General features: G+C 40.1%; 2 protein-coding genes and 1 long non-coding RNA gene across 7 annotated transcripts in view; 1 reads left to right on the forward strand and 2 right to left on the reverse strand.

Annotated features, from left to right (window-relative positions):
- LOC130180308 (NACHT, LRR and PYD domains-containing protein 14-like) overlaps positions 1 to 22,661 on the forward strand; it is a 99,990-nt gene that overhangs the window by 27,094 nt on the left and 50,235 nt on the right. The window lies entirely within an intron of this gene.
- Positions 2,460 to 14,402, reverse strand: LOC130180311 (NACHT, LRR and PYD domains-containing protein 12-like). Of its 5 annotated transcripts, none has more exons than XM_056393801.1 (11): positions 14,233 to 14,402; positions 13,286 to 13,408; positions 12,318 to 12,553; positions 10,331 to 12,116; positions 8,572 to 8,745; positions 7,777 to 7,953; positions 7,421 to 7,594; positions 6,771 to 6,947; positions 6,203 to 6,376; positions 5,203 to 5,376; positions 2,460 to 3,859 (listed from the first exon to the last, which is right to left on the reverse strand). In XM_056393801.1, the coding sequence occupies exons 1-11, from the start codon at positions 14,361 to 14,363 to the stop codon at positions 3,850 to 3,852; spliced, it is 3,336 nt and encodes a 1,111-aa protein (XP_056249776.1). In that variant the 5' UTR covers positions 14,364 to 14,402; the 3' UTR covers positions 2,460 to 3,849. The 5 variants fall into 5 exon arrangements, with proteins under 5 accessions (XP_056249776.1, XP_056249775.1, XP_056249778.1 ...); XM_056393800.1 differs by having other exon boundaries at positions 10,331 to 12,119; XM_056393803.1 differs by lacking the exon at positions 7,777 to 7,953 and having other exon boundaries at positions 10,331 to 12,119.
- On the reverse strand, positions 19,157 to 21,416 carry LOC130180319 (uncharacterized). The gene is made up of 3 exons (XR_008829390.1): positions 20,681 to 21,416; positions 20,302 to 20,389; positions 19,157 to 19,972 (listed from the first exon to the last, which is right to left on the reverse strand). It is a non-coding gene; the product is annotated as an uncharacterized LOC130180319 (long non-coding RNA).

Raw genomic sequence — 22,661 nt, forward strand, 5'->3', positions numbered from 1 at the left:
TATGGCAAAAGAAAAAAACGTCATAGTATAGTATGGCAAAAAAAACAAAAAAACGTCACAGTATAATATGGAAAAAAAAAAAAGGCATAGTGTAGTATGGCAAAAAACAATGTCATAGTATAGTATGGCAAAAAAACAAAAAAAAAACGTCATAGTAAAGTATGGCAAAAAAAACAAAAAAAAGACATCATGGTAAAGTATGGCAAAAAAAAACGTAATGGTATAGTATGGCAAAAAAACAAAAAAAAACATCATAGTACAGTATTGCAAAAAAAACAAAAAAAAATGTCATAGTATAGGATGGCAAAAAAAACAGAAAAAACGTCATAGTATAGTATGGCCAAAAAAAAAATTTAAAAAAACGTCGTAGTATAGTATGGAAAAAAAAAAAAAAAACTTCATAGTATAGTATGGCAAAAAAACAAAAACAAAACGTAATAGTAAAGTATGGCAAAAAAAAAAAAAAAAACTTCACAGTATAGTATGGCAAAAAAAACAAAAAAAAAACATCATGGTAAAGTATGGCAAAAAAAAAACGTCATAGTGTATAGTGTGGCAAAAAAAACAAAAAAACTTCATAGTATAGTATGGCAAAAAAAAAAAAAAAAACGTAATAGTATAGTATGGCAAAAAAAAAAAAAACAAACTTCATAGTATAGAATGGCAAAAAAAAAAAAAAAAAACGTCATAGTGTATAGTATGGCAAAAAAAAAAAAAAAACTTCATAGTATAGTATGGCAAAAAAAACAAAAAAAAAACATCATGGTAAAGTATGGCAAAAAAAAAACGTCAGTGTATAGTATGGCAAAAAAAAAAAAAACTTCATAGTATAGTATGGCAAAAAAAAAAAAAAAACGTCATAGTACAGTATGGCAAAAAAAACAAAAAAAAAACTTCATAGTATAATATGGCAAAAAAAAATAAAAAAGCGTCATAGTATAGTATGGCAAAAAAAACAAAAAAAAAACTTCATAGTACAGTATGGCAAAAAATAAAAAAAAAAAACGTCGCAGTATAGTATGGAAAAAAAGAAATAACTTCATAGTATAGTATGGCAAAAAAAAAAAATAAAACGTCATAGTATAGTATGGCCAAAAAAAATAAAATAAAACGTCGTAGTAAAGTATGGCAAAAAAACAAGAAAAAGTCATAGTATAGTATGGCAATAAAACAAGAAAAAAACGTCATAGTATAGTAAGGCATAAAAAAGTCATAGTATAAAAAAGTCATAGTATAGTAGGGCATAAAAAGTCTTAAAAACGTCATAGTATAGTTAGCTATAAAAAAGTCATATTATAGTAAGGCATAAAAAGCCATGAAAAAGTCATAGTATAGTTAGCTATAAAAAAGTCATATTATAGTAAGGCATAAAAAGGCATAAAAAAGTCATATTATAGTAAGACATAAAAAAGTCATAGGATAGTAAGGCATAAAAACGTCATAGTAGAGTAAGGCATAAGAAGTCTTGAAAAAGTCATAGTATAGTAAGGAATAAAAAGTCATAGAAACATCATAGTATAGTAAGGTATAAAAAGGTCATAGTGTAGTAAGGTATAAAAAGTCATGAAAAAGTCATAGTGTAGTAAGGCATAAAAAAGTCATAAAATGTCATAGTAAAGTAAGGCATAAAAAGTCACAGCATAGTAATCCATAATAAATCAAGAAAAAGTCATAGTATAGTAAGGCATAAAAAGTCATGAAAAAGTCATAGTACAGTAAGGCATAAAAAGTCTTAAAAAAGTCATAGTATAGTAAGGCATAAAAAGTCATGAAAAAGTCATAGTACAGTAAGGCATAAAAAGTCTTAAAAAAGTCATAGTATAGTAAGGCATAAAAAGTCACGAAAAAGTCATAGTATAGTAAGGAATAAAAAGTCATAGAAAAATCATAGTATAGTAAGGCATAAAAAGTCATGAAAAAGTCACAGTATAGTAAGGCATAAAGAGTCATAAAAGTCATAGAATAGTAAGGCATAAAAAGTCATGAAAAAGATAGTATATTAAGGCTGTAAAAGTCATAGTATAGCAAGGCATAAAAATGTCATAGTAAAGCATAAAAAGTCACAGTAAAGTAAGCCATAATAAGTCAAGAAAAAGTCATAGTATAGTTAGTCATGAAAAGTCTTAAAAAAAGTTGTGGTATAGTAAGGCATAAAAAGTCATAGTTTAGTGAGGCATGGAAAGTCTTAGAAAAGTCAGTATAGTAAGGCAATAAAATGGCATAAAAAGTCATAATATAGTAAGGCATACAAAGTCATGAAAAAGTCATAGTATAATGTGGCATAAAAAAGTTAGCATAGTAAGGCATAAAAATGTCATAAAAAAGTAATTGTATAGTAAGGCATCAAAACTTCATAGTCTCGAAAGGTATGTAAAGTCATGAAAAAGTCATAGTATAGTAAGGCATGAAAATTCATAATAACGTCATAGTTTAAGACATAAAAATCAAACACAGTACAGTTAGATAAAATAAAGTTTTTATTAATCACTTGGCAAGAAATTTGGGTGTTCACAGTAGCAGGAAAATAGCGCAGATAGAAATATACAATACCAAACAAAACAACATACAACAAACAAAATCGGCAAACAACTGGACAAAACAACAAATGAGGAAACACCTGCACATGTATTGGTCAAGGACATATTTAAAGCTTCTGAAAAAAATCATACATTGTGTAAAGAAGCATTAACCAAATGACCACAACAGGTATTTAAAGTGTTCAGGTGTCTCAAGTGTTAGGTATTCAAGTGTCCAAAGTAGATGTATTGACAAACACATAATTCAAATTGTCAAATGTCTGGGTGGATGGTGGGGCATTGGTGCTGCTGTACAGCTCCATGGCTGTTGGCACAGAGGAGCGCCTCAATCACTCCGTCTTACACTCTGCTGGAGCTCATCCAGACTGCTAAATTACAGAGTTGGCGTTCCTCACCAGCCTTTTTAGTCTGTTGGTTTCCATAACCCTGATGCTGCTTCCTGAACACACCGCAGAGAAGAACAGCACACACTTTCCTATTAGTCTTATTTTGTTGATCTGAATTTTTAATTTGCAATTCTGAATCCTTTAGTTTTTATGCTGCCTTTGGCGTTTCCTCTGCTGTTGTGTGAAGCACTGTGTTATGTTATGAAAAGTAATGAAGTCTGACTGATGGATTCAAAGATATGTCAAAGTATACAAATTCATCAAAATGTGCCATAATATGAAATAACAGTGTATAATTATTAGCATGTTCCAAAATGTCCATTAAAAACGTCAGTGTAATGAGTCAGAAAATCTTATATAGGTTGTACTAAAAATGTGTCAAACACTGGGATATCAGAAAAAATGTCATTGCATAACATGCCATAAAAATGTGCCGTAAAATATTTGTGCCATAATATGACATATAAAAATGGAACACAATAAAGTATGTCAAAAAAAATCAAGGATTAGTGAGACAATTAAAATGTGAGTTAATTAAAGATGAATTAAAGCAATGATACTTGTTGACTCTACATTATAATGGACAGCCTGTCTGAAAACACGTCACATGTCTATTTACACACTGACAGAGCTGTTGGTCACAACGTTGATGAAGAGATGGAGGATAACAACAACATGTTCCTCCTACAATAATATCTCCTAAAGTTCAGCTGAAGAACACGAGGCTTCAACCGTCTGAGTCAAACTCATCTTCAGAGTTAAAGTCATTTTACACTGAAAGTCCCTCTTTGTGAAGCTCAGACTGTTGAGAGCAACACAAACAGGAAGTGTGTGTTTCAGCACTGAGAGTCATCTCCACTTCTTCTGATTCCTCTGTCAGTCACTGCTGGATGAAGCTCTCCTCTCCTCTTCACTCTGTAGACAGATCACCTCCAGCTGTAGAGAAGAAGAAGAGCAGAGATGATGAATCTCAGAGACTTCAGCAGCTGTCAGTCAGTGATGCAGCAGGGACTTCAGTCCTGTTCAGACCAGATGTGCAGCAGCTGTGTAGCGTAGCCTGCTTCCTCTCAGCTCTCATGTTAACGTGTTGGAGTGAACACTGAGCTGGAAGCTCACAGACCTGAAAATATTCAAACCAAACCTCTGGACAGATGTTAAAGGTCCTACTTGTCTGGACAGAGATCATCCAATCACAGGCCACGGCTCACACAGTGTGAACTCCTGACTGGTAAAACTGCTCAGAAACACTCATGAGTTATTTTTCCCTCCACTGACATCAGCTGTGTCACTGGAGGGAAAGTTGGATCAGATCCTCATCACTGGATCCCAGCACACACAAAACAAACTCTGCCCCCTGCTGGTTCTCTAGTGGAACATGTGACGCCTGTTGTAAGGAAACTTCCTGTAGGATCTGAGCAGCAGGAAGCTGGTGTCGTTTGATCATCTTAGAAATATTAAAAACTGTACGATGTATATTTCAACTTGTAAAGACACAGAGATCGTCCTGCACAAGTTGTTTTATTCACCAAACTGTTTCCATCTTTTTAAACCTGATGATTTTAAGACTTTTTATAAGGAACGTTTTATTTTTTCTGCTGAAGACAATAGTTTAAATAGTTAATCATTATTATTATTATTATTATTATTATTATTATTATTATTGTTGTTATAACGTGTTGTAATCAGAGTTGATGACGCAGAATGCTCTTATTTTGTAAGGTCCAGATGTTGACAGGAAGCGGTTCCAGCAGAAACACCTGTCTGATCACAGTTGCCGTGGTGATCGGTGATGAAGACTGGCTTCAGTGTGTTCTCTTCAGGTGGGCTGATGAAGAGCATCAGTCAGAACCAGTCTCCATCATCTCCTCCTGGACCTTCACACAGGAACATTACTGCTCTGAGATCAGTCTGAGATTAGAGCCAGTGACTGTGAGTCTTCATCAGACTGATCTCAGAGCAGTGACAGATCAAACTGTCTCTGTTCATCTGTGAGGCTGTCAGCTGTTATCAGCTTTACTTCCTGTCCACATCAACACAACGACAACAGACGTCTTCACATCAACTCAGACACATGATCACAACAAGCTTCTGGCTGCTCTGATTGGCCGACTGTTCTCTCTCTGTCTTTCTGTCCAATCCTGAAGCCTGTCACCGTTCTCCTCTCACAGCTTCACTGAGAAGGATGGAGGTTTACAGGAAACACTGGATCTTTGCTCTGATACTGAGTTTACTACAACACTGCAGAGAGCAGCATGGACTGACTCCACCCCCCTACTGACCTCAGAGTCTCCAGTCGATAGTCTGGACTCTTCACAAGATCAAACAGCTCCTTCACTCCTGAATCCTGCAGGTTGTCGTAGCTCAGGTCCAGTTCTCTCAGATGGGAGGGGTTGGACTTCAGAGCTGAGGCCAGAGAAGAACAGCTGATCTCTGACAAACTGCAGTCGATCAATCTGAATAAAGAATAAAAAGTGAGTTTCAGAGACAATTTTGCTGCTTGGAAGCGTTCAGTGTTTCATCATCTGTTCAGAGCTGAAGAAGCTTTAGAAAGTATAAGTTTAGAAAATGAAAGTCAAACACCTGAACCAACAGGAAGCAGGTTCAAACAGTCAAATACAAAGAGTGAAAACAGCTCATTAATATTAATGACAACATGCTGCTGCTTCAATAAAGACGTAGTGACTCCACCTCTTAAACTCTGCCGGCTCCACCTGTGGCTCCATCTGTACAAACTCAGGTTGTGCAGCCACATTTATTAGATTCTACTAAAGATCCTCAAGTTTCCAAAGACAACAAACATGTGAGGCTGAACTCTGGAGACATGAGAACAAATGTATATAAACATGTTGAATGAAGCAGCTGATGGAAACACAGAGACATAAAAACCTGCTGACTGACTTCAAATATTAAACTGCTCAAACTTCTTCAAAGTGCTGAAACCAACAGATACACAACTTGTTATTATGACGTGTTGGGTTTGAATATTTCACTACAAACATCACAGAGCCTTAGAAAAGAGGTGGAGCCACCAGCTATTGATTATAGATTAGTTATTGTCTGACAGATTAAATGTGTTTCTGTTGTTGTTTTAAAAAGTCATGAGGTGAAATCTGAAGAGAAACAGTCACTGGACTAAAACCAGAGAAGAAGAAAACTGACTTCACCATGAAGATCCTCAGTGTGGATCAGTATAATATCAGCCTCATGTCTGCAGGTTAGAGTCAACACAACTTTCACATCACATTCATCTCAGCACAGAAATAAAACATGGAGTCTGACCTCAGAGTCTCCAGTCGACAGTCTGGACTCTCCAGAAAACCACACAGCTCCTTCACTCCTGAATCCTGCAGCTTGTTGTTGCTCAGGTCCAGTTCTCTCAGGTGGGAGGGGTTGGACTTCAGAGCTGAGGCCAGAGAAGAACAGCTGATCTCTGACAAACTGCAGCTCCACAATCTGAATAAAGAATAAAAAGTGAGTTTCAGAGACAAAGTTGCTGCTTGGAAGCGTTCAGTGTTTCATCATCTGTTCAGAGCTGAAGAAAGTTTAGAAAGTAGAAGTTTAGAAAATGAAAGTCAAACACCTGAACCAACAGGAAGCAGGTTCAAACAGTCAAATACAAAGAGTGAAAACAGCTCTCATTAATAGTTTCTGTTGTTTTAAAAAATCATGAGGTGAAATCTGAAGAGAAACAGTCGCTGGACTAAAACCAGAGAAGAAGAAAACAGACTTCACCATGAAGATCCTCAGTGTGGATCAGTGTAATATCAGCCTCATATCTGCAGGTTAGAGTCAACACAACTTTCACATCACATTCATCTCAGCACAGAAATAAAACATGGAGTCTGACCTCAGAGTCTCCAGTCGACAGTCTGGACTCTCCAGAAAACCACACAGCTCCTTCACTCCTGAATCCTGCAGGTTGTTGTTGTGACTCAGGTAAAGGTGTCTCAGGTGGGAGGGGTTGGACTTCAGAGCTGAGACCAAAGAAGAACAGCTGATCTCTGACAAACTGCAGCTCTTCAATCTGAATAAAGAATAAAAGAAGTAGATAAAATGATTGATAATGGATCAGATATGTCCTAATCAATGATCTTTGTCTAAAATGAGTAGAGGGACTTTGTCCTTCTGTTATTGTGGATCATCATCATGTCAGCCTTCTACACACATCATCCACATGTCAGCACAACATTCATACACCTCTTCATGTCAACACAGATTCATCAGTTGCTGCTGACCTCAGAACAGTCTGTCAATACAGAATCAATATCTTACACACACACACACACACACACACACACACACACACACACACACACACACACACACACACACACACACAGAAGAGAAGAACAACTGGAAACATGAGACAACAAACATTTAAAATGTCGTTCATTCATTGAATCAAAGTGAATGATTCAAGTTCTGTGTGAAGATAAATCAGCTTCAGTTGTGGGATAAAGATATAAGATCTACAACAGTAACAGTCAGTGAACTGACCTCAGAGTCTCCAGTCGACAGTCTGGACTCTCCAGAAAACCACACAGACCCTTCACTCCTGAATCCTGCAGGTCGTTGAAGTTCAGGTCCAGTTCTCTCAGGTGGGAGGGGTTGGACTTCAGAGCTGAGGCCAGAGAAGAACAGCTGATCTCTGACAAACTGCAGTTCCACAATCTGAATAAAGAATAAAAGAAGTAGATTAAATGATTGATAATGGATCAGATATGTCCTAATCAATGATCTTTGTCTAAAATGAGTAGAGGGACTTTGTCCTTCTGTTATTGTGGATCATCATAACTCAACATAACTTTCACATCACATTCATCTCAGCACAGAAATAAAACATGGAGTCTGACCTCAGAGTCTCCAGTCGACAGTCTGGACTCTCCAGAAAACCACACAGCTCCTTCACTCCTGAATCTTGCAGGTTCTTGTTGTGACTCAGGTCCAGTTCTCTCAGGTGTGAGGGGTTGGACTTCAGAGCTGAGGCCACGACTTCACAGTGAGACTCTGAGAGTCGACAACCACCAAGTCTGTGATCAGAGAAAATATGAAATCTGTTAGAATAAAATCAGATTTAATTCATAATAAAAATACAGTTGATGTCAATCTTGTTTCCTTTTTGCCTCTGAGCTCTTACTCTTAGTGGCTGCTGGGAGACACCTGGTGACGTCTCCAGGTGTACAGCCCTTGAGACAGGTTTGTTTTAACCCGATACAACATTTTGAAATTAAGCCACACCTGAACATAAGAAACATGTTGACTGATTTTGGGGAGATGGAAGAACATGAATTCACATCCTACCTGCCTCCATGTCCAACACTTCCCTCAAGCAAAGTTTCCTCTTTTCTACATTTCCCTCCTCTGCTACTTGCCCTGCTTTAATTTGGTTAGTGTTGCAGTCTGAATCAAGTGTCATCAAGTCATCAAGTGTCTTATTTTAAAATTAAAACAATTTTAAAAAATGATGCAACTTCTCTACTGATCTATTTCACAAACATTACAACTGGTTTCACTTTCTTCTTGTAGTACTAACACAAAGTCCTTTGTCTTCTCCAGTTTACTGTTTAAATCCTCAACCAATGAAAAACTGAACCTTCAAACATTTGAACTGAATATAAAACTACAACAGCTCCAGTCAGTGAACTGACCTCAGAGTCTCCAGTCTACAGTTTGGACTCTCCAGTCCAGCAGACAGAAGCTTCACTCCTGAATCCTCCAGGTCGTTGTAGTTCAGGTCCAGTTCTCTCAGATGGGAGGGGTTGGACTTCAGAGCTGAGGCCACGACTTCACAGTGAGTCTCTGAGAGTCGACAGTCAACAAGTCTGTGATGAGAGAAAATATGAAATCTGTTAGAATAAAATCAGATTGAATTTGTAATAAAAATACAGTGGATGCATATGATGACACAACATGATGATGTGATGAACATCTGCTCTTCACATCTGGGGTTCAGCTCATCTTCTCTCACTGTGTTTGACATGAAACAATAATCCTAATCACTCTCTCAGACCTGCAGAGTTTTAATGTGAATCTTTGTTTTGCAGATGAAGGAGGGAAAATGACGTCACGTTTATTCTTCATCATGTGATTTGATCCAGAGTCAGAATGAAGACATGTTGTTGAGAAGAACATTTTTACTGTCCACTGTTTTTAAACTGACTCCAGAACATTTCTTCTGAGTTCAGCTCAGTGAACAATTCAATCTAATCTGTGTTTGCTGCCTGGTTTTCACAGACTGTCATCAGGAAACATGACGTTGACCTTTGGTGTGTATAAGAAGAATGAATCCTCCATTCTGCTCTGATATACTCAGACCTGTGTTCCTGTCTGAAGCTCAACATTTCCTGATACGACTCCTCTACAGCAACAAGAGAGAAAACACCTGTGACTTTCTGTCTCATTTAACACAATATATGGAAAGACTTTAAAGCTCCACCATGACACTGAAAAGACTGTTCAATAATCAATAGATCACACTCTTGATCAGTTCAATACACTCAGGTTTAAATCTCCACTCTTGGTCTGGTGTGACCAGTAGTTTATGGAGGCTCATGTTAATGTGTGTGAACTTTAAATAGATGATGTTGGTAAATGACAGGACTGAGTCACTTCACTGGTGATGACTTCTCTCTACCTGTGCAGCTGTTACATTATGTTTGATCATGAACCATTATCCCATCAGTGTTTGTTGTCACCACAGCTGCTGCTGTTCAGAGAAACTCACACTCACTGTGGAGAATTAAACAGTGGAAAGTAGCAGCTTTAATTAGAGCAGACTGTTTTTGTGTCATGTGATTTAAAGGGGGGGAGGCTCCCCCGAACATCCTCCATGCTCATCATGACTTCAGTCATCTCTGGAAAATGATTCAGGTCTTAGACAAACTTCACTAAACACCTGCTAGAACCTGCTCATCAGAACTTTACTGTGTCTGTGCTTCACTTCTTTCTAACTCTTCTGACTCCGCCCACACTGACTCAGGTGAGCTCACCTGAGGACATTTATCAGACTGCATACAGCTCTCTCTGGAGACACTAAAGGTTCATGTGCAGTCGTACTAACCAACACCTGGAAACACCTGGAAACACACTGAGGTGTAAGATCAGTGGAGTCCTGCTTTAATTTGTTTCATCGGGTTTGAATAAAACCAAAAGTCAAAACAACACAGAACAAATAAATGAAGCATCTAATAATTAATACAAATAAACAAAATAACTGTTTTAATTCATTTAACAGCAACAATCACAACCAACTGAAGAATCTACATGTTGGAGCTCACAGCTTTTACAACACCTCCAGAAAAAAACACAACTTCATGAGAAGAAATGAAAACTGTGTTTATCTGAACTTGATTCAACCACTAATCTAATCCACTGATCAATAATTATAATGATCATGTCTGGACTCACCGAGCCTTTCTGCAGTTCCTCACAGCTGGGATCAGTCTCCGTCGTCCCTCCAATGATGTGTTGTACTTCCACAGGTCCAACTCCTCCAGAACCTCCTCTGACATCTGCAGCATGTAGCCCAGAGCTGAGCAGTGGATCACAGAGAGTTTCTTCTTTGATCTGTTCTCTGACTTCAGGAACTCTTGGATCTCCTGATGAACTGAGTGATCCTTCATCTCCATCAGACAGTGGAAGATGTTGATGGTTCTGTCAGGAGAGATATCATCTTTGTTCTTCTTCTTCAGGTTGTTGATGGCTCTCTGGATGGTTTCTGGACTGTTCTCTCTCTGACCCAGCAGACCTCCTAAGAGTCTCTGGTTGGACTCCAGAGAGAGGCCATGAAGGAAGCGGACAAACAGGTCCAGGTGACCATTTCTACTTTTGAAGGATTTCTCCATGGCTGCCCTTAGGAAGACATCCAGGGTTAAATCAACATGTTTCCACAGGAAGTTCTCCAGGACCTCTGTCTTCCTGTTGGTGTAACAGTGGAACATGTAGACTGCAGCCAGAAACTCCTGAACGCTCAGATGAACAAAGCAGTAGACTGTTTTCTGGAAGATCACACTCTCTCTTCTGAAGATCTCAGTACAAAGTCCTGAGTACACCGAGGCCTCTGTGACATCAAGACCACACTGCTCCAGGTCTTCTTGGTAGAACATGATGTTTCCTTTCTCCAGATGTTCAAACGCCAGCCTCCCCAGCTTCAGAAGAACTTCCCCGTCAGCCTCCGTCAGCTCCTGTGGACTCGTCTCACGTCCCTCATGGTACTTGTTCTTCTTCCTCTGTGTCTGAACCAGCAGGAAGTGTGAGAACAGGTCAGTCAGGGTCTGGGGCAGCTCTCCTCTCTGGTCTGTGGTCAACATGTGCTCCAGAACTGTAGCAGTGATCCAGCAGAAGACTGGGACTTGACACATGATGTGGAGGCTCCTGGACGTCTTGATGTGTGAGATGATTCTGCTGGACAGCTCTTCATCACTGGATCTCCTCCTGAAGTACTCCTCCTTCTGGGCGTCAGTGAAGCCTCGTACTTCTGTTACCCTGTCCACACATGTAGGAGGGATCTGATTGGCCGCCGCAGGTTTGGAAGTTATCCAGACGAGAGCCGAGGGAAGCAGATTCCCCCTGATGAGGTTTGTCAGCAGCACGTTGACTGATGACTCCTGTGTGACATCAGACACAGACTTCCTGTTGTTGAAATCCAGTGACAGTCTGCTTTCATCCAGGCCGTCAAAGATGAACAGAACTTTACAGACAGCGAGCTGCTCTGCTGTGACCTTCTGTAATGTTGGATGGAAAACATGGAGCAGCCTGAGAAGACTGTACTGCTGATCTCTGATCAGGTTCAGCTCCCTGAACGAAAGCAGAACCAGCAGACTGACATCTTGGTTCTCCAAGCCCTCTGCCCAGTCCAGAGAGAACTTCTGCACCGAGAAGGTTTTTCCAACGCCAGCGACGCCGTTGGTCAGAACCACTCTGATGGGTCTCTGTTGGACAGGTAAGACTTTAAAGATGTCGTGGCACCTGATTGGAGCGTCATGGAGGATCTTCTTTTTGGAAGTTGTCTCCAGCTGCCTCACCTCATGTTGGGTATTAACCTCTTCACTCTGTCCCTCTGTGATGTGGAGCTCAGTGTAGATCCTGTTGAGGAGGGTTCCACTTCCTGTTCCATCAGTTCCTTCAGTCACACGTTCACATCTGCTCCTCAGACTGATCTTATGTTGATCTAAAACCTCCTGCAGACCACTATCTGCTGAAAGAGAAGAGACAACGTCAGACTGAAGAAAGAGAATCTGAGAATCTGATGATAATTTTCATCAGCTACAGAAAAACTAAAGACAACAAAGAAAAGATTTTAATGTTGTGGTATTTATAATCATCTTAAATGTCGATGCTGTGTGATGTAACAAATGAAGAATGATGACATCATCATACAGATGTTCAGTCTCACTTTGTTCAGTGCTGGTCTGACTGGCTGTCTGCAGTCCAGGTCTTGTTCTGGGTCTTTGTCCACACTGGGGACAGGAGGAGTCTCCTGAAGAACCAGACTGGTCCCAGTATGAGGTGAAGCACTTTCTGCAGAACCAGTGTCCACAGCTGGTAGAGACTGGATCCTTCAGGACGTCCTGACACAGAGCACAGCTGGACAGCTGCTCCTCCACAGAGACACCTCTCCTCTTCCTCCCTCTGTGAAGACATTTCTTTATCACTAACATTTCACAGTCACAGGTCGACATCTGTGTTCTGATTTGTCGGCAACCTCAAGAGGGCGGGGCTTCAGTAACATGAGCCGGCCTGAGGGCAGAAACCAGAGGAGGAGAGAGAGAGAAAGTAGAGGAAGACGAGTGGAGAGCTGAATGAAGACCTGGTCCTTTTCAAAATAAAAGTGTCTCTGTATCTGCTGCTTTAATCTTTACTGTGACTTCAGCTTCAAGGCTCAGACGTGTAAATCATTAAAGTGTCACCTCCAACATGGAGACACTGTGTTTCTTCTCTGTCCTTCTGTTCACTGACAGGTCTACAGACTGGTGGAGCACACACAGCTGTTGATATGAAATCAGCTGATTGTGGGCGTGTCTGAATCCATCTATGGGAACTGTGGAGGTGGCGATCAGGCTCGTGTTGGTGCACCAACTCTCACACTGACTGAGGTTGATGAAACAGTAACATGAGGACGAACTGTTGGGTCTCTGTAAATAATATTATTATAAGAAGAAAGAAAGAAAGGAAAGAGAAAGAAACGCTCTGCTTTATAGATCTGATGAAAAGAGTGTGTGTGCATGTTTCTGTCTCTGATGTTTGGTTGTGAACCTACACAGAGTTTTATGGATGTGGCTCCTGGTTTCTCCCGGTTTCCTTCACATATGTCTAATAACTGAATCATCTTCAGCTCAGTTTACAGTAGAAACAGTCTCTTACTGTGAGTCTGAGGGTCCAGGTTCAGTACTGAAGCCTGGAGGGTTAAACTCTTTGGACCGATAACTCTTCATAGACGGACAGATGGATCCTGGAGACTCTGCTCTCAGTCTGTGGTTCCGACCTCTGCAAACACAAACATGTTTTTATTCATTTCACATCGATCACTGATCAATTCTCTGATGACAGAGGCATTGTGGGAAGTCTACGCTGACATCACCATCCAGCACCACACACTGCACTGAAGGATGGAAGCAACACACCAGCATCCATAAACACTGTTGTGTCAGTCAGTCATTAAATGTGTCCGGTCTCCAGCTGTTGATGACCTGTCTCACATCAGCTCTAAAGAGGCAGAGTGATACAAAGGTGAGAGGAGAGGATCAGACACTGCCACTGCTCAGCATCTGTATCCTCTGTGTGTTTCTGATTATTGTGACTACAGCAAACACCACATCCTGCTGCTGCTTCTTCTGTCCATGACACAACTTCACTGACAAACACAGTGGACAAACACACAGTGTGGCAGTTACATCTGCAGACACATCAGTGATGGTAAAGACAGTCTGGTGTGTCATTATAGGAGCATTCATTTTTGTTCTTGACAACAAACCAACAGTGTGTTCGTCCGTCTCTCATCTCTTCCCTCCTCTGTCTGTGGCTCTCAGCTCTGAGCTCATTGGTTCCTACTGAAGATGTGAATCTGTAAAACCTCCCCTTTAATTACTGGCATCTGTAAATCAGTCATGTTCATCAGCTGCAGCAAAAATATGATCTTTGATCAGATCATTTCACAAGAAACAAGCAGCCAGTATCAACACACTGATGAGACAGAAGAACCAGGAAGAAGTTATTTTCTGTTCCAGTGACGTCGACTGCAGCAGCTCAACACACTGAACACTGTTACAGAGACAGTTTGGAGATTCACAGGTCTGTAGCAGGTCTCTTACTGTGAGTCTGAGGGTCCAGGTTCAGTACTGAAGGCTGGAGGCTCATGTTTGGACCGGTCACTCTTCATAGACGGACAGATGGATCCTGGAGACTCTGGTTTGTCCTCCTCTTCCTCCACACAAACACTCATCTTCAGAACTTCAGTCAGTCTGAGAGGGAAACCAGTAACACTGACTGAGAGATAAGACACACAAGAATCAGGACAAACCAGTCTGTCACACCCAAAAATACCAAATAAAAACTAGAATTACTGCTTCGCAGTTGTATGCCTCCGCCACTCAGACTAGTTTCAAATTACATCCATGTTTATCCAGGGTCGCCAGTGAGGTCACCGCAACCTTTGACCACCAAAATCTAATCACATAATCTTTGAGTCCAAGTGAATGTTTGTGACAAATTTGAGGAAGTTCTGTCAAGGCGTTACTGAGATATCATGTCCATGAGAATGGGACGGACGGACAGACTTACTATGTATGACTCTTCTTCCTTCCACAGTCCACAGGGACAAACTGACTCTGAGACTTTGACAGTAAAACAATAATAATGTTTAAACACTCACCTGCCTCAGCCTTCAGTTTCTCACCTCCTGCTTTGTCCAGTTAAAATGGCATCTGAACCTAATGAACACCTGCAGTTTTAATGACTCCTCCCCTCTGCAGTTACAGGAAATCATGAGTCTGTGTACCTGTGTATGTTGTTCACCAGTTACAATTTGTTTAAATTAGTTTCAATTTTCTGTTAAAATGAAAATGAATGTGTTTTTAATTAATTAAATCTAATTTGATGTTGTTGTTTTTTACAGAATAAAAAATATACAAATAATGTTAATGATCATTATGAGAGAGAGTGAGAAGGGAACCCACTTGCTGCAGATATAATGCTGCCATCTGCTGAGTAACTCTTGGTCTTACATCCGTTTGGACGTGTTCAATCCGACACCATGAATGAATAGTGAGTTAGGATGCAGCGGTGGTAGAAGAGGTGCTGATATTCTAATTAAGAAAAAGTAGCAGCATCACAGTGACACTACATTATAAAAGTCCTGCATTCAAAAGCCTACTTCAGTAAAGGCACAGAGGTATTATTATGAACTGAGAGTATCAAAAGTAAAAGGTACTAATTAGGCAAAATGCCTCAATTCTGTGTTATATTTATATGTATATTACTGGATGATTATTTATTCAGTTACACTTCTGCTGTAAATTTGTGACTGTAACTTTAATGTTAGGTGTGTGAACACCAGGTAAGAAGCTAGAAATAAGTTAAGGACTTTATTTTTGTCATTAAATCTCATATTATATTTTTATAAATATGTTTCTCCCATGATTCTTAACTTGGAGGTCAGGGCCCTCTGGGGGGTCATGATGGATGATGGGCTCTTGGGAAAGATGCTAAATATGAAATAAAAGCACACAAAACGATGTCCCTCTGTTCTCGAGTAAGTGCATGAAAGACTTGGATAACAGCACCGCCTACAGGCCACTTCATCAAAACACACCTGGTCCTGAGACCAACTCAGGTTACTTCTCCGGTGCAGTTGGACTGCAGAGACATGAAGCCAGTTCTAAATGGTGGGAGAATTAAATCCAAAGATGCTGACACTAAAAAACGGTCAATAGAGAAAGAATAAAAAGAAAGAAAAGCCAAAAGCAGCAAATATGAGGAAAAGGAGCAGGAGTACAACAAATACTAATCTTCTCAACACATAAACAAATTTACAACTTACAATCTTTACGTGAAATTTTTTCCCCACAGCCTTACTAAAGGTGAGAGACCCTGGATTGTGCTTGGGTTTCTGTCGAGTCTCTGCAGGGCTCTCAGAGTTAATATGAAGACTGTTTGAACAGCTGATCCTCACACCGTCACCCTGTCAGTGTCTGATGAAGCGTCAGGTTCACTCAGGTTAACTGACGGATCAGAGAGCAGCTCTGTGTTCAGATGACAGCTGAATTGTGCTGCTGTTAAAGCGTTTCTGATCTGAACAAGACGGCGGTGAGATGCCTTCCACGACACAGACTCCAGCGGGAATTCACCGAGATCTGTCGACTTGCTGCGGTTTGAGCTCACAATACAGAGAAAATAAAAAGCAGGTGAAACTGATTGTTCCCACGTCAGCAGACACCTGCACCGCCGTGTCGAGACTCAGTTTGGTTTCTACTGTCAGCATGAAAGCACCAACAGCAGCACACATTTACACCAAGATAAACATCAGTCCTGTTTTTTACAAAATGCTAATAACCACAGACTGTTAAAGATTGATGTAGCCTCTGTGACTTCAACCGAAGGTTTCCGGTGAAACGGTTTTGAAGCTGCTCCGCCGCTGCCGCCATTTTGGCAGTGTCTGACTAACTCCCGGCTAATTCAGAAATGGGCAAATATGTTGAGTGTGTTGTGGAGCCGAGACTTCGGTTCATGTCGGATCAATATCTATGGCAAGCTTTTACTCCCGTTAGCATTGTTAGCACAGCTGGGCATCTAGCTCGGAGGCTAACCCAACGCTAATTCACTGACTGGCTGATTAGCTGGTTAAGGGTTAACCCTAACCCTAGCAAGCCAGGTATGGCGAGAGTGCCAACATATATCATAGAATTTCACTCACCTCAAAAAACAGGGGCACAGACTTCCTCAACTTCTGTTCAACTTCAGTTAACCAACAACAAGCCACATTATTTGTCCGATATTCGTATGAAAAAAATCCTAACCGTTGAGCCTCTTCGTGTCTGGCCGTTATCTACGTCACTGACAAACTAATTCGAGGCACGTTCACGTTGTGACTGGAATTAGCTGATGTGACGCAGTTAACGGTCAGACACTAACCGTTTAACCGCTTCGTGTCTGAAAGATCTCGCTTCAGTTGCTTGGATGGTTTCACAAATATAGACTTTGACTTTATCTTAGATGTAACAGATAAACGTGTAAATTTGCACAAATCCCTTTATTTCTTGACTATCTTAAACCGGACTGTGGTGCAATGAATTCTGGGTAAATAAAACTTCGTTCAAAGTAAAAAAAATGGCCGACCAAGGACCCGCATCCAACCGACCGCTCAGCCCCGTTTACCCCAGCTGAACAAGTTTGTCTTTGGGAAGAATTCAACTACAAGGACGTTTCACTTGAGAAATTCGGCGAAGAGTGAAACAATGAAAAGAAAAATTTGATTTGGAAAAAAATTGCCGCGGTCTCTAAAAATAATTTCCCGTCTTATTGCTTTGTCCACAACAACGTAAGCAAACCACAAATTCTGATCTATGTTTTGCTGTTGTTGGGTGAGACGGGTCAGCGCAGGTGTCACTGATTACCATGAAGAACTGCTCTTAGATCTGAGTTAGTCTGTGGCTAAGGTCCAATGTTTTTGGCTTAAAATGAGTCAGTCTTTATGTTGTGAAACCGTCAGACTGACATTCTGATCTATGAGCAAAGTTAAGACTGGCCCAACACAACACACCAGTCTAAAATAACTTGGTGAAAATTTCATTGTACATTGTACTTTTTACTCCACTACATTTATGTGACAGCTTTTGTTACAAGAAAAAATAATTACAAATTAAGGTTTTTACAAACATGAGTATTTAAGAGTTTAAGTTAATATATTATGCATAGAAATAGAATAAACAAGTATATCCAAATAGAGCTGAAAGGATTACGCAATTTAAAATTATTCTGTCAGTCATTTTTCATGTAACATGTCAAACATTTCAGGGTCCCAATTTTTTAAATGAGATTATCAACTGCTTGTCAATTCAGTAATTTTTTTTTTTTTTTTAAGGTTTGTACAGTTGGTTGGAGCATTTGTCAGGATTGTTTAAATTTTTGACAAACCAAATAATCAGTTAATTAATCCTGAAATTAATTGGCCAATTAATCCATAATGAAAATAATCAGATAAAAACTAGCTCCACCTCAACTACAGCAGTAAAATGCTGTGTAATAAAAATGCAAGTGCTTCCTAAAATACTGTATTTATTTCAAAACATTCCACCACCTGAAGATTTCTTTCAGAAACTAAGAAAGCTTTTCATCGGTTTTATATGGCAAAACAAGCTGGCTAGAATTCGTTTCTCTTTGCTCCACCTATCATATAGTAACTGAGGCTTAAAATGGCCAAATATGACCTGGTATTACTGGGCACTACAACTAAGATCCATTCATTTGTTTTTCTCAACAAAGAACATTCCTCAGTGGAAGGAGATGGAATCAGAAGGTTTGAGCTTTACTCTACCATTGTATTTATACTCGGACACGTTGCCAAATTTGATGAAACAAACTACTAATCCTATTGTTAAAAATATGATTAAGGTGTGGTTTAAAATGAAAAAAAATATTAAAGACCTTAACTTAATAAAATCAAGTCCCATTTGGGGAAATCAGTGTTTCACGCCAGGAAGAGCTGATTGTTATGGTCTGACTCTTGTGCAGTTTTTGATCTCTCTCTCTCTCTCCCTCTCTCTCCCTCCCTCTCTCTCCCTCTGCACAGACTGAGTGCTCGGGGGCGGGGCGATCTCCTCGGCAGCAGGGCTCAACCAGACTCACCTGCTCTGCATCAGCCCGGCTACTTAAACCAACTCCATTCACTTCCTCGTTGCTGGAACATTCAGTTTGCTGCTCACCTGAACCCTGCTCTCCAGCCGATCCCCTGCCTCACGTTTGTTTCGATCGCTAAGTATTAGCTCCAGTTTTTTCTTTGCACTTTCACTTACCAGTTTGAGCTTGTTCCTGGACACCTTTAGTTGTTTTTTCCTGTTAGAGTGTTTTTTCTGTTTTTCTATTTCTATACTTTGTTCCCGTTAAAGGTGATTTTTCGTTGTTACTTTGAGTAAAGAACTGTTTTTTTTGTACTCTGCATTTGGGTCCTGGCCTGTCCTTGCTGGTACCGTGACACTGATGTTGTATTCAGAACATGGGGCAGTGGCAGCTGGTGAAAAATATTCTAGGTGGGGCTGTATGTGCCAGAAGCTTTCAGTAACTATCCCAATAAAAGAACCCAAACCAAAAGATACCATTGTTTTAGGGATAAACAATAATCATTTAATTGCCCTTTAGAAATCAACAGTTTGACAGATAATGACAATGATATGAGATGTATATTAGTGATTACTCTTAATACAAAATTAAAGTTCTTGAGAGACATTTACAGTTGGATGATGATTAAAAATAACTATATACAAAGAAAAACTGTCATAGGAACATAAAATGTAGCAATTGGATTAAATACATTAGTGAATACTCATAATACAAAATTACAACATAATGTTATATTATAATATTTACAGGTGGATGGTGACTAAAGTTAACTATACACAGAAAAAGTGTGTGTGAGGGAGTGAGTGCTCTTATTTGTACATGAACTTTGCTCTTTTGTCTTTCTCAGTAACAAACTTCTCAAAGACTTTGGTGTTAAAGTCAGGAATGTTCTGGACCAGGTTTTTCTCCATGGAGAGCATAGCCAGTGCGTTCAGGCGGTCTTGTGCCATGGTGTTCCTAAGGAATGTTTTTATCCTCTTTAAAGTAGAGAAGCACCTCTTTGATTCTGCTGTAGTCATCGGTGTGGTGATGAGATTCTTGAGAAGACTTACAGTCTCGCTGAATGTGTCCTGGAGGTTGTTTTCCATGAAAACCTGGAAGAGAGCCAGTGCACCACTGCAAGCCTTGAACTCTTCATTTGCATAGACCAGGGACAATTCTGTCTCCAGTTTGGCCTTGTCCAGTCTGGTTCTGTGGCCTCAGAATGGCATCACATACCTATGAAATGATGCATCATTTTAAAAAAAGGTCACTACACATAATAAACAGTAGAATTAAATGTTCATATCTCACCATGTAAATATCATTAGTATCTCCTTACAAGCTGACCATATAATTGTATGAAAAACAAATAGAAGTTATTGTTAAATATGAAAAAACTACATCTAAACATTTCAGCATGTTTGCTTTCTTCAGTAGCTGTGTGGTGAATAGTTCAAAATATTAAAATGTGTTGACTGTTATAATTATACAGGAATTGAAGACCAATAAAGATGCCGAAGGTAAAACACTTCATGTCCTGTATATAGAACAATGTTACAGCTTACCTCTGTAGCTAACCGGTGCTGCTCCTCTTGGCCTAGTGCTTTCTGTTTCTTTGTGGATGGCTGCTGCACAGATGGAGGAACGGAGTCCCTGATACAAAACAGAAGATACATAAGTCACTGCACAATTACGGCTTCAGAAACCAACCTGCTGGAGATATAAAATCAGTCCAGCACTGTGTATTGTCACCACATTAATACATTTCTACTAGCTCATCCCATCTGGATTCATTGTATTAAAACTGTAAAAATGGCTTAGTTATTATTATTATTATTATTATTATTATTAAAATGATGAGTTATTCTACTGTGTTCAGACATGGAATTTATGTTTGTTCTTTTCATAAACATATCGGTCAATGTGAAAAATGACAAAGCCTACCTGATAGCTTGTATGCTGTTGGTGAACCTCTGAATGACTCCTGTGATGTAGACAGTCAATGTTCCTCTTCTGCAGCTGGTTAAACAGCATGTCTACATGTGCCATGATCTTGTGAAAAAATGCCAGGAATAAAACAAAAATCTTCATCTTCCAGCATTTTCTCAAAACCCCCAGCCTCTCTCACAGTTGTTGTATCAAATTCACCTTTCTCTCTGATGGTCTGAAAACCCTTCAGGAGGTCATCCTTGTGCTCATAAATGGTGTTAACAGCAGGACTGAAAGTTCCACCTTGTTGTTGAAGCTCCAGGAAGTCTGTGTGCCACCACTTGATCAAGGACAGCAGGTCGCTTGGATGACCTGGAGAAAAATGCAGGAAATCCGCCAAGATCTGAAAAAAAGTGCCTGCTGCATTATCAGGTTCAGCTGATGAGCATAGAGGTGAACGTAGTGGGCACACCTGTACACGTCTTGAACCTTGCGCTGCACGACACCTGTGGCTCCTCTCTTCACGGCAGCTCCGTCATGGACCTGGGCGATTAGTTTTCCCCGTTGTCCTTCAGGAGGAATAGTGTTCAGCCTTTCCAACACCGCAGTGGCGACTGTGTCAGCTGTTTGGAAGCTGGATGAACTCATTAAAACGCTCTCGGACTTTATTCAGTCTGTCAGTGTAAAGTAGCACAAGCACCAGCTGACAATGAGTGGCAGTGTCTGTTGTTTCATCTGCCTGAATAGCCAGATAATCTGCCCTTTTTATATCCTCCAGAATGCAATCTGTAAGAACCGTCAGCATTCAGTCCAAAAGTTGGTTTTGAACTGTCTTTGAGGCCTTTAAACACAGTGGCGGTCTTCAGGTGCTCCTCTAATACACCGTCCGACTAATCCCCGAAAAATACCGGGGTTGTCGGACGATGCTGTCTCATCGTGGCCTCGCAATGCCAACTCAAAAGCTCCACAGAATTTCACACACTCAATGATCTTCGATAAAATATTTCTATTTTTATCCAGCTCTTCATTGTGTTTTCTGACCGCGATCCTGTGTCCTTCATCCAGCTGCGCAGCTATGCTAGTCCTGCCTAGCACGGCTAGCTTGACGGCGTTGTTCATGTGCACCTTCGAGCATTCATGTTTTTTAATCCGCTGATAAATGTTTTAGGTCTCTAACTCCTGTTACAGTCCATGTGATATCTGCCCCGGCATTTTAAAAAGTAAACACGGGAAGCAGAATACTGCATTTGCAAACCTACATCGAGTTAGCCAAGCCTTCATGTCATCAGTTCAGAGAGAAGCTCCTCTGGTGAGTTTTACCTTTCTCCTGTGTCTGCTGTGTTAAATTCAGACCCGGCTTCTCAGCTCCAAGTTCTTTAACAAAGTTTTCCCCCTAAAGTTCTTCTTCCTTTCGAAGTGGTTTAAAGAGCGATTTTACAGAATTTACGGGTAGCTGAAGCTCTGCGTGTTCTTGGTCTTGTCTACTTTACGACGCCGTCTCGATTTCCCGCACTTGTTTCTGGTTGCTAGGATACTTACAGGCTTGGGGCGATATTTTCAGCGCCCCAAGCTTAACAAATTCGATGACGCTAATTGGCTAAATGACCCGTTGCTATGTGTTTTTTTGTCTCAGCAACAGTCTCCCATTGGCTGAGCTGCTGCAACTTTTCTAGCGCCCCAGGAGAGAGGGCAAATGACCGTGGACACAAATCACCCCGTAAATAATGGTTTATATTATATATATGGCTCGTTCTTGATAATTCAAAACACATTTATTTGTAAAATAAGCAGTAATCATTTATTTCAAACGATTATTTTGGAAAAAATAAAAATAAATAAAAACATTTAAAAATCACTTTCCATCAGGGAGGGCGGCGCCCTAGCGCCCCCTATTGGCCAGCCGCCACTAGTCATAGTATAGTAAGGAATAATAAGTCATGAAAAAGTCATAATAATGTCATAGCTTAAGTCATAAAAATCAAACACAGTAGAGTTA

This window comes from Seriola aureovittata, chromosome 13, assembly GCF_021018895.1.
Source record: "Seriola aureovittata isolate HTS-2021-v1 ecotype China chromosome 13, ASM2101889v1, whole genome shotgun sequence".
NCBI classification, from domain to species: Eukaryota; Metazoa; Chordata; class Actinopteri; order Carangiformes; family Carangidae; genus Seriola; species Seriola aureovittata.

Bases quoted from the DNA above. Each gene is read 5' to 3' on its own strand.
- LOC130180311 (XM_056393800.1), bottom strand. From the start codon at position 14,363: ATGAGTGTTTGTGTGGAGGAAGAGGAGGACAAACCAGAGTCTCCAGGA. The intron at 12,554-13,285 runs GTAAGAGACTGT...ATGTCTTCACAG, and splicing joins CCTGGACCCTCAGACTCACA to AGGGAGGAAGAGGAGAGGTG. The intron at 6,377-6,770 runs GTCAGACTCCAT...TTCTTTATTCAG, and splicing joins TGTCGACTGGAGACTCTGAG to ATTGTGGAGCTGCAGTTTGT.